The sequence below is a fragment of the Rissa tridactyla genome, chromosome Z (assembly GCF_028500815.1).
Source record: "Rissa tridactyla isolate bRisTri1 chromosome Z, bRisTri1.patW.cur.20221130, whole genome shotgun sequence".
NCBI classification, from domain to species: Eukaryota; Metazoa; Chordata; class Aves; order Charadriiformes; family Laridae; genus Rissa; species Rissa tridactyla.
Genome location: NC_071497.1, coordinates 56,534,118 through 56,551,245, shown reverse-complemented (window position 1 = coordinate 56,551,245; position 17,128 = coordinate 56,534,118). Strand labels below are relative to the sequence as shown.

At 37.8% G+C, this 17,128-nt stretch overlaps 1 protein-coding gene across 15 annotated transcripts in view; it reads left to right on the top strand.

Annotated features, from left to right (window-relative positions):
- JAK2 (Janus kinase 2) overlaps positions 1-15,689 on the top strand; it is a 100,397-nt gene extending 84,708 nt beyond the window's left edge. For 9 of the 15 annotated variants that reach the window (XM_054186366.1, XM_054186367.1, XM_054186371.1 and 6 more), the window contains 7 exons: positions 276-400; positions 2,561-2,733; positions 3,997-4,114; positions 5,918-6,031; positions 8,255-8,358; positions 14,428-14,538; positions 15,073-15,688. In XM_054186366.1, coding sequence (XP_054042341.1) covers positions 276-400; positions 2,561-2,733; positions 3,997-4,114; positions 5,918-6,031; positions 8,255-8,358; positions 14,428-14,538; positions 15,073-15,118 — 791 coding nt within the window. In that variant the 3' untranslated portion in view covers positions 15,119-15,688. Of the gene's footprint in view, positions 1-275; positions 401-2,560; positions 2,734-3,996; positions 4,115-5,917; positions 6,032-8,254; positions 12,421-14,427; positions 14,539-14,931; positions 14,963-15,072 lie in introns of those variants that run through there. The other 6 variants (XM_054186376.1, XM_054186377.1, XM_054186379.1 and 3 more) reach the window with 3 other exon arrangements.
- Positions 15,690-17,128: the final 1,439 nt, after the last annotated feature.

Below are 17,128 nucleotides of genomic sequence, written 5' to 3'. Positions count from 1 at the left end.
AGTAGCTGAAGTATTGATGAAACAATCCTGATTAGTGATGCTCTGTATATCAAGCATATCCACATTATTGTTTTGTTTAAATAAGTGGCATTTCCTGAACAAATGCAGTCAACTATTACATGAAAAATTGCGTAGTGACGTACATATCATAAATTAGTTTTTTGCTATTAAGACTATTTTCTATTACTTTTATTCATATACATTTGTAAATATATTTCAAAACTTGTTATTGGAAAATGACAGAAAAATTGTGTTCTTTGTTGTTGTTTTAAAAGGTCGTAGGAATCTAAGGTTAATTATGGAATATTTACCATATGGAAGTTTACGAGATTATCTGCAGAAACATAAGGAGAGGCTGGACCACAAGAAGCTTTTGCTGTATGCATCTCAGATATGCAAGGTAGGAAATTGCAAATGATTGATATTTTTCAACAAATTTTTATCTCTTTGGTCTCATTTGTCTTAAAACAACCATCATTGGCTATTTTGATGTATCTTTTATAATACTGTTGGGCTGCTCGCACCACATAACCCTAAAAAACATAACACATTTTCGTGTACTCAAGAACTGAACAAACTTCTGAGTATCTTAATACAGGATGCTGAGACTGGCTGGTCTACTGATTGAGGCAGAATATACTGCATTTGTTGTTGTTTATTTTATAGCTTGCTTAGCTGATATTTCTTTCAGAAGAATTAAAACCTCTTTTCACCCTAATCAGAGCTGAGGTAAAATATACTTGCCCAGGCAAACTGTTTGTAACATACTATAACCGATTTTTCAAATCTTGGACATTCAACTATAAAAGCACTGTAACAGCATGTATATGTTCGAGAAGTTTACTTTAAAATGTAAATAATATTAGCTAATTTAGCAGAAAGAGCAAAGATATCCGATTTCTGTACGAAGAACTAGAGGCCACAGAAGTGCCAAAGCTGCAATAAATTATTTGCTAGTCTCAATGGTTGGTACTGAACATCTTTCACAAAATTCTGAAAAGAGGGGCAAACACCTAATCTTTATTGTGATATCTCATTTCCTCAGAGGGCTTACGCCTACCCTGGTTTTACTCTGTTATTATGCTTTAGATAAAAGAAACTATGGACACCTTAGATTTCATTGCATGTTCGGTAGTTTGGGGAAAGAAAAAGAAAAGGGGGGGGGGGAACAGTGCGAGGAGAGGAGAGAAAAGAGGGAAAAAAAAAAAAAACACCACCAAAAAAAAAGACAGCGCCCTACACCCTCAAGGCATGTACCAGAAATATTTTTTAATTCCTTTTGCCAATACCCACATCAAAGATGTGGAAACAGCAGGTTATTTAACATTGAGTATTCTTCAGGGTATGTAACTCTCACATACTGTTATGTCTGGTAATGTGCCCTGCCACATTCAGAGCAGAAGACTTTCCTTCTGCAATATCTGCAGAAATGGCCTGAGAAGTATTGGTCAGTAGAGTCTCGGCAAGAGCTGAGATCTTCTCCAGGTAGTGTGCAGAGCTTGATAGTTCCCTACTTGAAACTGGACTCACTCAAGTGAACCTCTTAGAACCTGGGACATGTACAGAAGGATGCTGCATGCACCTGTAAAGCTGATCTTACCTATTCACGTGCTTCACTGAAGCAAGGCTGTGTGCGTAGTCTCCAGCAAAACCTCCTTGATGGGCAAGCAATGTGCTATGAGGTTGGAAAACAGAAAATGTTCCCAAATCTGTGGGAAGTGTCAGTCTTTTCACAGAGAGGAAGGACTGAACGTGTGACCACCCACTCAAAGTGGGTTAAAAAGCCCTCTGATCTGTGTCTCCAAAACCAGAAGTCATTCTCTAGTAACAGGCATAAGAAATTCTCTCACTATTGTTTCTGCAACAAAACTCGTTATCAGTGCTGGTAAGTAAGAAAACAATCATCCTTCAGGCAAAGAGTTGGAAGAGTCTAACACTTGGCACCACCTAGGAGGATGGTGACAGTGAATCTTTCACAGAGTAAAGAAGCAACAAGGATTTTTGAACACACAAAGGCTGCAGCAACTTACCTGTTTTATTCTGTGGCCATCTCAGCCTACTACCTGAAGGGTCATAATGTGCCTGCCCTGTTCATTTTCGTAAGAAGCTGTGAAGCTTGCATATATAAGTCTTCAGGCCTTATCCAAAGCTTTATCCAAAGCCTGAAGGAACAATAGTGGCAACATATCTCAGGACCCTGGTCTCTGAGACAGAGGTATCTGATGGAGGATTGGAAAGTGGATTTTCACCTTTGCAGATAGTGCAGGTATTGGCAGGAGACTCTGGGAAAGGAATTGTATTCAGAAGGTACAAAGAAAAAGGTTCTTAATGTGTGTGTGTGCGTGTATGTACGCATATATAAAAGAAGCACTGAGATATTACAGGTCTTCAGGATGATCATGAAAAAATCAAAACTCCTCAGAGAATTACAAATGTTCAAGCACACCGATTTTGGTAACAATCTGTGTTTGGTTTTAACTTTGACATTAATTCATCTCTTCAGGGAAAGTGCAGCTACTTAATGGTATTTCCTTGTTGCATTTGTGAACTTTTCACCTAGGGCATGGAGTATCTGGGTACAAAAAGATACGTTCACCGGGATTTAGCAACCAGAAATATCTTGGTTGAGAATGAGAACCGAGTTAAAATTGGAGACTTTGGATTGACAAAAGTCTTGCCCCAAGACAAGGAATACTACAAAGTGAAAGAACCTGGTGAAAGCCCTATATTTTGGTAAGTCTTCCTTTGGTATATGAAATCATGGCATGTTTTCAGTTTTTGCAGTTTCAGACAATTGTTTTGCACATTATGGAATTTTTAAGTGCAAACTCCAAGTCATTTGCCCATCATTGTCAAAGTCACATGCCTGATGTTTGACTTTACAGAACAGCATGTAACTGTAGGACTTTTAAACAGATTTAAAAAAAAAAATCCCCCTAAATATTACCAAAATATTTAAAAGAAATAGACTGCAACAGGAAAGATACTCAAAGACAAAAGAAATCTGAAAGGACTATTATCCAGGATGCTTTCAAAATTTTTGACCTTTCAGTTCCCTAAACACTGGTTGTTCGTATTTTCTACCTGAGATCTGTTGTATAGAACCTCTATTGACCAAGTGGAGTTAAATGCCACAGGCTGTAATTAGCAAGGATAAAGTGCTGGGTTCAGTATTTGGGGACATGTCTGTATTTGTGCACTGAGCTTCCAGAGGAGGTCTAAGTTGCTCCAAAATGCAGTAAAGCTCCCAACGAGGTGCATTTAGCTTGGAAAGGAAAAGAATACTCTGTGTAGCCTGTGGGAGACTGAAAGATTATGAAATGAAAATTGGTAGACTGTGTTCAGAATACAAAATATATACTTCAGTTCTGTTCTATAAAGATGTAGAAATACCTTAGAAAATACACTGGCAAATAACTATGATAAAAAACATTTTATGTCCTGGTAGCAAAAGAAAATGCCATTCCGTGCACATGATTATAGTCTATATTTTAGTCTGCCTTAGGCACTGTAACAGTGTCATATTTAAAGAATAAATAATACAAAATGGCAGTTTAGTAGATGTTATTGTGAGCTGTAAAATTTAAGTCCAGAAGTACCTGGTACACAGTTCAAGGCTTACTGAACATGATGGAAGAAGGATGCTTACTGGCTATAATTGTCTTTCTTTCCAGGCCTTATCGCATCAAAATCTTGTTTATTCGAACTACAGATAACAAAAATATCTACAACTTTGTTGAAAAAAACCAAGTTTGAATATAGTTATTGCTAACTGTGTTTGTTTAAGGTGGTTTGTGTTTTCAGTGCCAATTAACTATTATTAAAAGAATAGTTACTAGTGAAGGCAGTGGAAGGAAATGAGAATGTGCTAATGCCTATGAACAAAAAACACTTATTCATGGGAAAAAAAAAAGTCAGTCTTATTAAAAGAAATATCTTCAAAACCAAAAAGATACATGTTACACAGAACAATATTGCTTTTACCATGTGTTGCAGGTATGCTCCAGAATCTCTGACAGAAAGCAAATTTTCTGTGGCCTCAGACGTGTGGAGTTTTGGTGTGGTCTTATATGAACTCTTCACATATATTGACAAGAGCAAAAGCCCACCAGCTGTAAGTACACAGTTAATGGTTCTGAGAGTGGGTTTTTTATTTGTTTATTTAAGTTTTTTAAAAGATATAGATTGTCCCTACACCTAAATAGGTTGATATTTACTGATCCTTTTCTGGAGATACCCTAGTGTTTATGAGGCAGCATCCAATCAGAAGAAGCAACATGCTGAAAAGTGTTAGTATCAAGCCATAAGGAGGAAGGGAGATCTGAAAATTACCTGATAGTCTGTGCATATCATATCCATCCTGTAACTCCTGTTTGAAAAAGATTTTAAAATCTCTCATTATAGATTGTTCTTTCTTGTCATTTGTGGAGAGTAATCCCAGATGCAACTGTTTCATTGCAACATGATGTGTATTTTTCATGCCATTCCAAATCTAAGGCTAAGCCAAACAAATACATTAAAATTAAGTTGATTTTAATAAGGTAACTTAAGGTTATGTTGTTATTTTACCAGAACCCAAGTTAGTAAGTAATTGAAGTTCAAGAACGAAAGAGAATGGCTTTTTGCAGACTGTTGACAGGCTCCTTTAAAGACAAATTTATAGTGGATGGAGAAAAATACTACTTGTACACTGAACAACAGTTCTCCAATTGGAAATGAGATTCATGGTCTTACTTACACCTAGCAGTCCTCTGCAGGCATAACAGAGGAGAGTTGAGCCTTTATATATTTACTGGAGCTGCCCTCACTCTCAGCCAGTGTCTCAGTCCTGGCAAATGTAGTTTTGAGAGATGAACAGTGACGACAGGCAAAAATGCACTTGGAAAATCTCTGCGTTGACCTCAGTGGACCTTTTAGTAATTTGATACAATGATTAAGCTATCAAGGAAGAATGTCAAGGCAGGGGGCAGCTCTTCCTGCATAATAACATAAACATTGCAGACACCTGGAGTTCTTCTTCAGAAGGATTATGAAATGGAAAGTGGTAGAGTAAGTCATGGGCTCAGGTAGAATATACTTTGAATAAATCAACTCTGTGTATGCATTCACTACTTCATCAGGTTGGCTACCCTATTGGTATGTATCAAGAAAAATTAATTTTACCAGTTAGCTAAAGAGGTCTGTTTAACTGTCATAGTCTTCTTAATTACACATTGTTTCCCCAACTTTGACCATTTTCACATTTTAATGTCAAGGATCATTGAAGAAATTTATGTAGCATTGGAGGAAAAGAATTCCTTTATGTTGTACTTAGAAATTATTTTCCGTTAATAGTACTTCCTCATTTACTTTGATCTCTGGCAGTCTGAGTGAGATTTTAATCTACTTTTTGGGTTATGTTGATTTTTGGATAGCAAGATTTAGCTAAGTCATTTTTGTTGGCTTTAGTTATGGTGCTGTTTCTGGCCTGTAGTTACTGATTAATCCTGTTAATCTCTTTTTTTTTTTTTTTTTTCAATACAGCGGTATGATATTATGTGTTTTGTGTGTTTGATTGGGATTTTTCAAAGCATTGGGATCTTGTTTTAACGTTTCTGGGAGCTCTTTAGAATTAGGTGTGAGGTTTATCCTTTTTAAAACTAGTTAATCATCAGATGATGATCAACATTTTTTTCAGAAGATTTTTCACATACTGCTTTAAGTTTTGTATGTATTTTTATACACACACACACAAAATGTGTGATTCTTGTTATATTTTCTGGACTTGTAATTTATAATTTTATCATTGTTATATACTATTGTATTTATTATTTATTCATTTTTATTTATTCTTCTCATAAGAATTTTCCCTTGGTAAGAATATTGCAGCATCTTTTTTTCCTTTAAAAATTATTTGACAGTTGGCCTTTTGTTTCAGGAATTCATGCGAATGATTGGCAATGATAAACAAGGACAGATGATTGTATTTCATTTGATAGAGCTTTTGAAGAACAATGGACGACTACCGAGACCGGATGGATGTCCTGATGAGGTGAAGTATTGTATTAATATGTTACTGTAGTCTGGAAGGTGCTCCGTCAGGGTGAGTACCTGGTAAATGCAAAACTTGTGTTTCATTCTGCTTGGATTACCGAAGCATTTATACAAGCAGAATGGATGTGCTGTTATTTTATCAGTTGCGTGATGAGTATAATCACGTTTCTTTTCTGATTCTTTAGATTGTATTCCCTCAGGAGCCTAGAATGTGCTCTTTCTAAATATAGCAAATAGGACTATTGTGACTGATGGGGGCACTCAGGCTTCTATTGCAAAAATATAAATTTATTAGGGCTATGAGATTAGAATATAGAACTTCTTCCACGGAAGTCCCATATGGAGATCCTTGTTCAAAGTGGTGAACTGTGGATTCTTTTGACGTCTAACATTTAGCAGAAGTATCTTAATATCTACGTAAGTTTTTCACATTTAATTCCAAGATTTAAAGAACTCTTTATCTTGGTTATTTTCCTTCTCTTGATCTTCCCTCCTCAAACATAGGAATACCCATGTTTATCATGTACATTATTCACTGTCAAACATTCTCAAGCCAATAGCTACCTGCAAACTGTAAGCACAGCTAAGTATATGAATCATATTTTTTATGTTCAGGGCCTTCAGATTAGTACTCCTGTTCTTCACAGATACTGAAGTGTGTATGTATGTAAAGCGATCCTCAGAACACACAAACTAATTCAGTGTTCTTTTGTTTTTGCTAATACTCCAGGCGTTTTAAAAAATACTTTCATACTACTTCTAAGTCTTGTAGTTTTCTCTTCATCAGAGTAGGGTGCACTTCTTCTTGAGTCAAACTGGTAGGGCTGGGTAGGTGAATCAATAGGGAAGGAAAATAAGTAAAATAGGTATGCTTTTTAACATGTGTAACTTCCAGCTCAGATCAATTGTTGCATCTCTTTAAAGTCAAGCACACTCAGCAATAGTTTGAGAAATAATCTGTTCAAAACTGGAGACAGAGTAGAGATCAGGGTCACGTGGTCTCGTAGAGAAGAGAAGGAATGGTACAGGTATGGCAGGGAAGCCATAGGGGAAGAAATAGTTTATAGGGAATCAAAAGAGAAGTCTCTGAAGTAACCTTTCTTGCATTGTATGTGTGAGTACAACAATTGTTGAATTATGGAAGTCTGGCCTTTTGTAGATAACCTGAATGTCATTTGTATAGGGTAATACATAATCTGTTTTACTGAAACTGTATCTGAACTAATGCAAAGGTTTCAATGTCTGACATTTCTTCAGATATCAAAGCAAGATGGAAATGTCTCTCTTGTCAGAAACTCTTCCCATTTTCATCCTAAAAGGCCGGTTTTCACAGATATTAAATCTTCCAGATGTCTGTAGCTCACAAGTGGCTTGAGACTTGGGTCTAAAGCAGCTTGGTCAATGCAGGAGCTTCAGATTTGCTGGAAAATAAGGAACAGATGATAACTTTTTTTCCTGGCAGCCATGCAGGTTGTTCTTAAGCGACATGTAAAAAAATGATTGGAAGTATGATAAGTTGATAATAATTGTCTGGGTTAAATTAGTGAGAAGAGGACAGGTGAAGAGCTTGGCAAGTTGTTTTGTGACTAGGTATCAGGTACACGTCTGGGAAAGAGTGAACTGTTTCCAAACGCCTATTGTAATGGAAATATCTTCCAAAAATCATTTAAATCTACTTCTAGAAGTGGGTGCCGTTTGCGCAGTAACTTTTCTGGCTTATTTCTGATTATGTATAAAGAATAATTAAAAATTTAGTATACAAATGTGGAGAAGTGTATGTTGACGTTACAAGGAAAGCTTAATTTAGTATTGCTGTTTTTGTAAATCTTATTTTTGGTCAGACTTGTAAAGCATTTGTCATTTTAAACATTTTTGAGCTTTGCAAAATACAAGAACGAGGAAGATAAAAACTTCAAAAAATAACATAAGTCTCTTGAAAGTTTCAAAAACTAGCTGAGTGAATTTCCATACTAACTTTAAAAAAGCCCAAAACCTCCTCTTAAAGAGCTTTAGCAGAGCTAGTGGTCCTCACTTCTTGCTGTCATTGGGATCAAGCAGATAAACTGATTGGTATACAGCAAGACTTCAGGCCAGCTCTTCGTGCCACTGTTGCTTGGAAGCCGAAGGTTAAGTTGGATGGTCTTTGGGCCAGTTCAAAGTAGTTATCAACTGTTTGTAGCATCTGTTTACCTAATACTGATTTTCTTTGTTTCTTCTCCAGATTTATGCTATCATGAACGAATGCTGGAACAATAATGTTACCCAGCGTCCCACCTTTAGGGATCTCGCTCAGCGAGTGGATCATATAAGGGATAACATGGGCGGGTGAGAAAACTGTCCCTCGTTCACAGGATGTGTTGGAATGCAGAACCAAATGTACTTGGTTTGCTGTGTATAATTGACATATGTACACACGTGCATCTTACCTTTGCTGGAAGTGAAATCTGTGTGGCAAATACCCTATCTCAATCTGCATACTGGGGAATCCTGCTGGTTTTCTTTATCAGGATATATTTGTTACTATGAGAACATGCTGAAATTTTCAATAGGGAGAGAAATTATTTTTCTAAGTAAAATAATCTAATATATGGTCAGTCTGCAACACCATTATTTGCCTTACTTGGCAATGCAAAAAAGAGGTGATTTAAAATGCATAGAGATTAAGAGATGAAAAGACAGTGTATTTCCTTGTTGAAACGGAGATGCACGGAAAAGACTTCTAGTCTTTTCATACTGAGTGTATAGTGACTTGGCACCCTGTTTTGTCTGTTGCACAAGGGCTTGTGTTTGTTAATACAGGTTTATAATTTTTTCATTGTTGATGCAGAAATGGCTTCTCTGTATAACAAAATAGAAGTGGTTATGTAACCCAGAAACTTCTAATGTGCCTGTCTGAATCAGTTCTCAGCCAGCAATATATGCAAAGAGATGTAATAGGCTGTGTGATGTACTGTAAGTATTTTGAGGGAAAGGGAGCAAATTGTTCTTAATTTGGAGAGCCAGAAAACCTACTCATTGATACGAAAATTTTAACTTAAAATAGAAAAGCAAACACGTTATCCAGTTTTTCTTACACTTCTTTTCCTCTGAGTACTATTAGATTCCCTTTATATAATTGAAGATGCAGTGATAACAAGTAGAAATGAAGACATTTTATACAAGGCAGTGTCTTCACTTTGTTTCTGAATATGAAAAAGCTAAACATACTGCTTTTAAATGCTGCTCTTTTATTCTTTCCATCTTTGTAATTTTCATGCAGTCGTAAGTGTATCTATAAATTTGAAACTTTTTAAAGCAGAATTAAAAACCTAGAAAATGCCCTCCATTTCACAGTTCTTCGCTTTGCTGTTAAGATGATCACCGTATACCTTCCTTCCAGTACAGAAAAAGGAATGCTTATGCCCAGTATCTGACACAGCCAGTCACAACGTCTAGTCTATTTTGTAATGAAGTGGCTCAAGTTACCTTCTGTTTCTTTCTGTGATGATACCCAACCTAAGACTATTTGGAAGGAGGAATTACAATTGCAATTGCTCCACACTCAGCGGGGGGCAAGGACGTGATCCCAGTTACTGAGAACTGGAAGGAGATCAGAGCTACCTGAACAGATTACTTATGCTGTATCATTTGACTTTTGAAATAAGTCTAACAAAAATTTATGGACAAGACAACTCTTCGGTTTGCCTTCAGGCATGAAACTTGGGGATAATCTCGTATCACAAAGCAGTAGCAGTTGCAGGTTGTTTATTTTTAGTTCAAATAATCTTTTTTTGTTGTTTTTACTTATTCTTAAGCATTATTGTTTGCAAAGTACGATGCTTGTTCTTCTTGGACTTTCGCTGAGAGAAGTTCAGTTATGGGGATATACAGCTTGGCAAACTGACCTGACATCCATTTTGTATTTAAAATTAAATGTTCATTTTTAAAATCTGTGGCAGTGACTCAGTGAAGCAGAGGAGTTACTTTCACTGTGGGGCCTCCTTAAGATTTGTGGTTAAGTATATCCATCTTATCAGAAGTTTAAGTACCTCAACTTTAAAAAATAAAAAAAAACAAACCCAACCCTTACTTGGTGTAACATAGTGCCAGTATAGCAGTGTTTTGTACCACTATGATGTTTCTCTCCTGGCATCACTCATACAAAATTATGATTTTTATAATAGGGAGATTGCTAAATGAGGAGGGCAGCATCAGCCTTCTTTCTGCTCACTGCATTTAATAATGCTTCTATTGGATTTCTTGCCACCAAGCACTTGCATAGTTAATTTTTTTAAACTACTTTCATAATCAGTTTTAAGCAGATAACTTTTAAAGTGCTTTGTTCAATTTAACATCTGTTTTCTCTGTTTCTATACATTGCTTTGAAGATTTAAAATTTTGTGCAAAAGATGTCTTTGCATTTGTAGTCTCAATTGTGTGTGCGTATTTTTTGTAACAAAAGAAGATAAAGCTTTAAAGCATTGAAACAGCATTTTAGCTGGAATAACATATGCAGGAATTATGTAAAATTTGCAGTGTATGACACTCAGTAGCTAACTGGTTTCCAGTATATAGTAGACTAAACATAATTTATGTAAAAATCTCAGGGAAGTTTGTGTAATGCAATGAAGAGATCTTCCAGTCTGATATTTTTCCAAGTGAATAAAAAGTCTTTTTCTTGTTCTACTACAGTATGACTGATTACCTAGTCTATTTGATTGCATAAATATAGTGTTGAACTCAAGGATAATTTTTAAGTGTCTTGTGAATTATTTTTTTTTTACTTTAATACTTTATAATTTTTAGAGAAAGCCATATCTTTACACTGCAGTATAATTTTGTGCTGTTGGTCAGGAACATACAGTCTTTTGTAACAAGTCTGTCTGTGCAAAGGGCTTGATCGTTCAGGATGAGTATCCTTAGCTGGGTGAATAGGACCAAGTAGTGCTTAGGACTCTCAGGGGATGTGTGATCATCTGCAGCGTCAATGTTGGGTCCTGGAGCAGACTGAATGGTTTTCTCAAAAAGCTGTTGAGGAGGTAAATCCAGTGATTTTGCTGAATTTGCTACTGCCAATTGTAGTAACCATTTTAAAAAGCAAACAAAAAACACTGCATTTTGAAAGCTCTCAGATCTACAGTAGCATTGTATAACGCCGTAGTTTTATATAGCCCTTGTATTAACAGACTTGGTTCTTTGTTTTAGAAACTTTCTTCAGTTGGCATTGCATTTGTCATACTTCAGTGTAATCATTATGCTACCCAAAATGCTGTGATTTTTTTTGTAGAAAAAGTGATGATTTATGCATACCTGACTGCTGCTATGATGTAGAATTAAAATATTAACTGCTTTGCACTTATATTTGAAATGAAAGAATTTTTCTGTAAGTGCACAATATATCTTATGGAATCTCTGCAAACAGGTATTGTCTAGTGTAATATTGGCTTGTTGTCTATCAGTGTAGATATGTTAAGTTTCAAAATTAGTTTTTAAATATATTCCACACCTTGCAACAGTCATGTAATAAGCCAGAGGAGGAATGAATTTTCAGGAAAAGAAACCCATATTCTTGTCAAGTCCTAATATTGATTAAAAGCTTCCATAGTTGAGATAATTATTGCTAAATGCACAGATGAATATAATTGTAAAGAGATATGTAAAAATTATTTTATTTTTTTCCAGACTTTAAGTTTTTCACTGTTGCATTTAGTTGAGATGTTGACCAACTAACTGCCTTGAAATGTGTGGGAAAAGATGTCACTGTTTGAAGTAGGAAGAAATTTATCTCTTGTAAAGAAAGCAGGTTTTTCAGGAATGTATGATCACAAACACCTGGAGTCTGGAGTTCTGAGAGCAAAAGTCGAAGCATAGAAGAATAAGACTGATGGAAAAAGGCTGATGTTCAACACTGAAGAAGCTTTCCAAAATGTGAAATGCACAATGATTTATGAAAAACTGATGTCTGTTGAAAATGCCGTACCATGACAAATATGTGCTAATATATTTCTGAACTGTGTTTTGTCTGCCTTAAATCTAAAATACTCACAGAGACCTAACCTGAATGAAAAATACAAGAATTACTATACCAAAAGAAACTGCTTAAGGTTGTGCCATGCCAGACGGCAATTTTGAAAAGGTGTTTGGATAAGAAGTTTCCTACTGAATTTTGCTTTGTGAATAAGAGGTTTACAATACTTTATATTAAAGTAGAAAAAGTCCCTTTGTGGGGGGGCGGGGGGAAGAAAACACCTGCTACTTGTGGTTGGATGGCAAACATTTGAACACGTGGTTTGCTGAAGAGAACATGAAAGGGATATTTTTTAGAAAACTGTGTATCGATAGCTGAAACTGAACTGTGCATTTCTTTTGAGCTTGGATAATGAAAATAAAATAACTAAATGCAATGAATGGCACATGCCTGCCAAGATTTTCTTTTATGTAATACCTAAAATTACTTACTGGTATTTAAATCGGTATCGAAGAGAGCTGGTCTGTTTAAAGGGGTAGAATACAGCACATACAACTTTGTCACCTTCCCAGATTAGCCATATGTAGTGTTTTACCTTTTAACCTGTATGTACCAAAGTAAAGGTGATATATTGGGTACTCCCTAACAAGAAGAATGGGGTGGGTTGGTTGGTTGGTTGGTTTTTTAAGTTTTCATTAAGCTAATTGTTTTGGGATGAAGAAGCACTTCCCTTTGCTCCTCTCTAAACACTGAGAGTGAGTCTGAGACAGGGACCACTAAGAGATTTCCTATTCTCAAACTACAGCTCTTTAGCATTTCTAACACAATCTCTTATGAAGCCACTTCTTGATTTGCATTACTTTGTCATCTTTTCATACAACTTTCTGGTATCTTTACATGAAAATTACCACCACCACTTACCTTGAACAGAGTTGAATGCTGTTGTTAAATTTTGAGGACAGTGGCAAAATGGAAAATATGCATATAAATATGAGGATGCAAATATATACTTCTTTCATGTGACAAAATATGATCCCAATGAAGTTTAAAGGTTACTATATGTACTGTTCCTGCTGTTCCTCCCAACACCTACTGACATGATTGCGGATCTTTAATTGTTCAAGAGAACAAATTTCAGGGAAAATGAAAAAGTTTGAAGAAGACAATACTGTAGGAGATGTCGAAACGTCATGAATCATGTTGTCCCTATGTCATAAAGTATGGCACAAGATAGCCTTCAATACATTTTTGTTGTGCAATAGTGTGATGTTCTGCTTGTACTTTGTGATAAATAGTCATAGTGATTTTAATGAATTCTGCAATAGGTTTAGAAACCCGTCAAACTGCAGTCAGACAAAGTGGAACATTCTTTGTGGATAGTAATAAGGAAAGAAATAAGAATGTCCAGTATTTGCAAAGATTACCCAAAAATATTATGTCATAATTTCAGTAAGGATTCAGGGAGGCATTTAAAAGAAAATTAAAAAAAAAAATTAAAAAAAATAGAAACTAATTATGTTAATTGTGTAAAGCAACCAAGACAGCATTACTAGTTCAGGTATTTGCCTGTTACAGGGTACTGACACAGCTGAGTCTGCCGTAGCGATGCAGACAAATGAATAGATACAATGCCAATTACTGTGACCAAGTGCAGAAACCTTAAATACTAAGGTTATAGTTAAGTAATACTAATAAAAGCAGAAGAAGGAGGTAAAGCTTAAAATTCTTCAAGTTTTACGTGACTAATTTTTTTGAGCAAAGCAGAAACATCCAGGAGTGGAAAGGATTCGAGAACTGTTAGTTAAATTAATTCTGCAGCACAGGAAGTATTGAACTCTAGTGAACTGTGTTGTGTTGGGTTTCTTGGTTGGGTTTTTTTCAGGGAATGAGAAAAAATGACTAACATACTAAACTGAGGTACTACCTTAAACTTCTGCAAGACTGCAATAGCTAATTTGCTGTGTGCCTGTTTTTCTGTGTATTCAGTTGCATTTTCTATATGCAGCTGTGCCATAAAACTTCAGCTCATTGAAGAGTATCAGTCAAACCAAAGCAACTCATGTATAGAAACAACTCTGCGTTGCTTATGTTTCTTCCTAGATATTTTCCCTTTTTTGTTGTAAAGAAGTGAAACTTTTAGTGAACTTATAAAAAAAGAAGCTCACATCCCCATAAACTTAGGAAAAAAAAAAAAAGTCAAGTAGTCAAATAGTGGTCTCTGCAACAAAGTAGGATCACTACTGAAAGTCTGTGTGGTAACGGAGCTGTTCTTTTAGGATCCGATTTTGACATTTGCGTTCTGCCCAAGTCTTACCTGAGACATGATTGTTTTTATTATTAGTTCTGTTAAGCAACCAACCTCTCCTCTGAATTACACTGCTTCTGCAGAGGAATATTTAACTCAGTGGGAGTTCTTCATGCAATGCAACTTTATTCCATTTGTCAAGGTTTCTTCTGAGACTCCGAAAAAATGCTGAGCACCCTGACAGTTCTGGAACTCTGGGTGGTAATGTGTCCTGTTCTGGAGTTAAGCCAGAAAAAGGTTTGCATTTGAGAAGGTAAGTGCATGCGCACATTGAGTTGCCGTATATTTTTCTAGAATTTCTCATTGGAAATGCGTGAAAGGACTGTGGAGCACGTGAGCAACAGAAAGCTTGGTGCTACAGGGCCAAACGTGATTTCTGTTTGGGTTAATTCCTGTGTTTGTCTGGGAGGTGGCTGCTCTCGGAAATCCACACAACCCACAGTTCGGGGCTGCGCTGCACATCTGACTTGCACTCGTGTGAAGCATGTGATACGCTACCCAGTATTAACTCTAGAGAATATGAATTTGAAGGCAAACAGCAGCCTAGACAGCAAAAATTCTCATATTAAAGTCAAAAAAAATGTGACTGAAAGATAGAACTTGGAGAAATCCAGGTGTATAATAACCCCATGCATGCATTTCACAGAGCCAGATACCAGTGATGCAAACGGGTCAAAGGAAACAGGACTGCAAGAATTAAATCTGGAAAATGTTTCGTTAAGCCATAAGATTTGAAAGACATGGTCCTGTCATAAACCAGGTCATTTTTTTTTTTACTCTTTCCTAGAGTATCAAACTGCAGTTTGAGTGTGTTTGAGCTACATTTGGAGTAATGCTAACTCCGAAGCATTACAGCACTCAACAGAAGAAAGGCAAAGTTGAACAGCGCGGGTTCTGGGGCAGTTTGGGACCTGCTGGCGCTGCCCCGTTGTGCCGGAGTTGCTGGTGGAACCAGGAGGCTGGTGCCCAGGATGTGCCTCTGCCCTGCGCCGCCACGCAGCATCCCCCCGCGTGCCCATGGGGACGGCAGAAAGGCTGGCCATCACAGCAGGCAAAACCAAAAGCCTGGGTGCTTCAAGGAGGAGTTGGCGGGCGTTCGCGTATCTTGTAGTTCTGGTTCACGGTTGTTGCCGTCAGGTCAACGGACACGCAGATCCCAAGGCAGATATGGTCTGCAGTGCTGGGAGCAAGGCTTGATGGCTCTGCCAGGCATGTGTGCAGGTGTAAGGGGAGGAGGATCCCCGAGTCTCCATGCAGCTGTGTGACAACCAGGCATTGTGTAGGGGACGTTTCTCTGAGGCCTTTGTGAGCCCTGGGCTTGTCCTTCGGGAGTGCATCCTTCTGCAACGTGGCTGTGGGGAAGATTCTGGCAGGTGGCAGAGAGGGGTTTTTTTGTTGGTTTTTTTTTTTTAATGCTATCATTAAAAAAAATGAACTAATTGAGATAAATTGCAATTGCCAGGGAACAACACCAAAAGCTACAGAAAGCATATCTGAGCTTCTAAACCAAAACTGCAGATTACTGGAGCATGAACTGGAATTCAGGAGCATGAGGTTGTATTTATAACATGAGAATGTAGTTTGATGAAAGGATAGCTGGAATCAAGCTTCCCTGCTTTTTGCATCCATACCCTTAACTAGTATTTTTTTCTCAGCAGAAGAAATTAGTGATAAGTGGAAAGCAGAATGGTATCCAGTATTGAAAGGTCTTTGTGAGGTATAACTTAAATTTCAAATCCACGGAGAAGATCTGAATAAGGAACACTTGCATGTCAGCAAGGTACTGGATATGCTCTTTGTTTCTCAGGACTAAGCAAGATTTTGTTATTTTGCTGTAAGGTGCATAACTCTAAGGCTACAAGGAAGTTGATATAGGGATATCACGACCTCCTTACAAAGGCCATCCCATGTTGCAGGTGACTGGGCAGTCCTGCTGTGACAGGACCAATATGATACAGAAGAAAGAGGCTGCCCCTAGAGGAACTTCAGCCTGCTGTATTGGGGCCGTTCGGCCCTTGGGGACCTGTGGCTCCAGAGCTGGTCAATCAGCGTCTCCCACTAGTGCGCTCGGTTGGTAAGTGTACAAAGATTTGGAGCAGGCCAACCAGGATCGTGACTGTTGGCAAAGGCAAAGCTTTGCTTTGGGGCGGGAGGGGAGCAGAGCGTGAGCTCCCTGTGCCGCCATCCATCAGGGAGGTGTGTGGCAGGGAGCGTGGAAGCCCAGCCCCGCACAGAGGCAGGATGTGGCTGAGGTGCAGCTGCTCCAGCTGGGAACTGAGCCCTGCAGTGAGGCCGCTGGGAAGGAGCGAGGCGGTCCCCTGGGCTTAACTCTGCTGGCGTGTGGTGGCCATCATTGGGGCTGGTCTCAGGTGGTTGTATATGGGTGTGCAACATGAGCGAGTGAAAAGCCTGTCCCGTGCTTGGTTTAATACATTAAGCTTAGCAACGTCAAACGGTTTGTTACCTGCCCTCACCCCAACAGAAGTATACTGCGATTTCAGCCCGTGTTTTCCATTACCGACCTCATCCACCAGACTGAGGGCCTGCTGAGGCAGAGCCATCAGTGCCATGTAGGAAACCAAACACTTCCCTGGCACTGAGTCAGGCTTTGCCATCGGAAACAGCCACCAAACCACTCGCTAAAAAAAAGTATTTGGGGCATCAACGAAAGCCAGAGGAGTGCACAGGGACTCAAGAAACAGGAACGTCTACGAAACTGAGGTGGCTTTAAAACTAAGAATCAGTTTTCTTTTCAACTAAGAATGAGTTTCAAGGATTTTAAGTTTAGAATGAAAACTCTAGCAATCTTTTCTAAGCACATCTCCCTTAGGCACCTAGGCAAA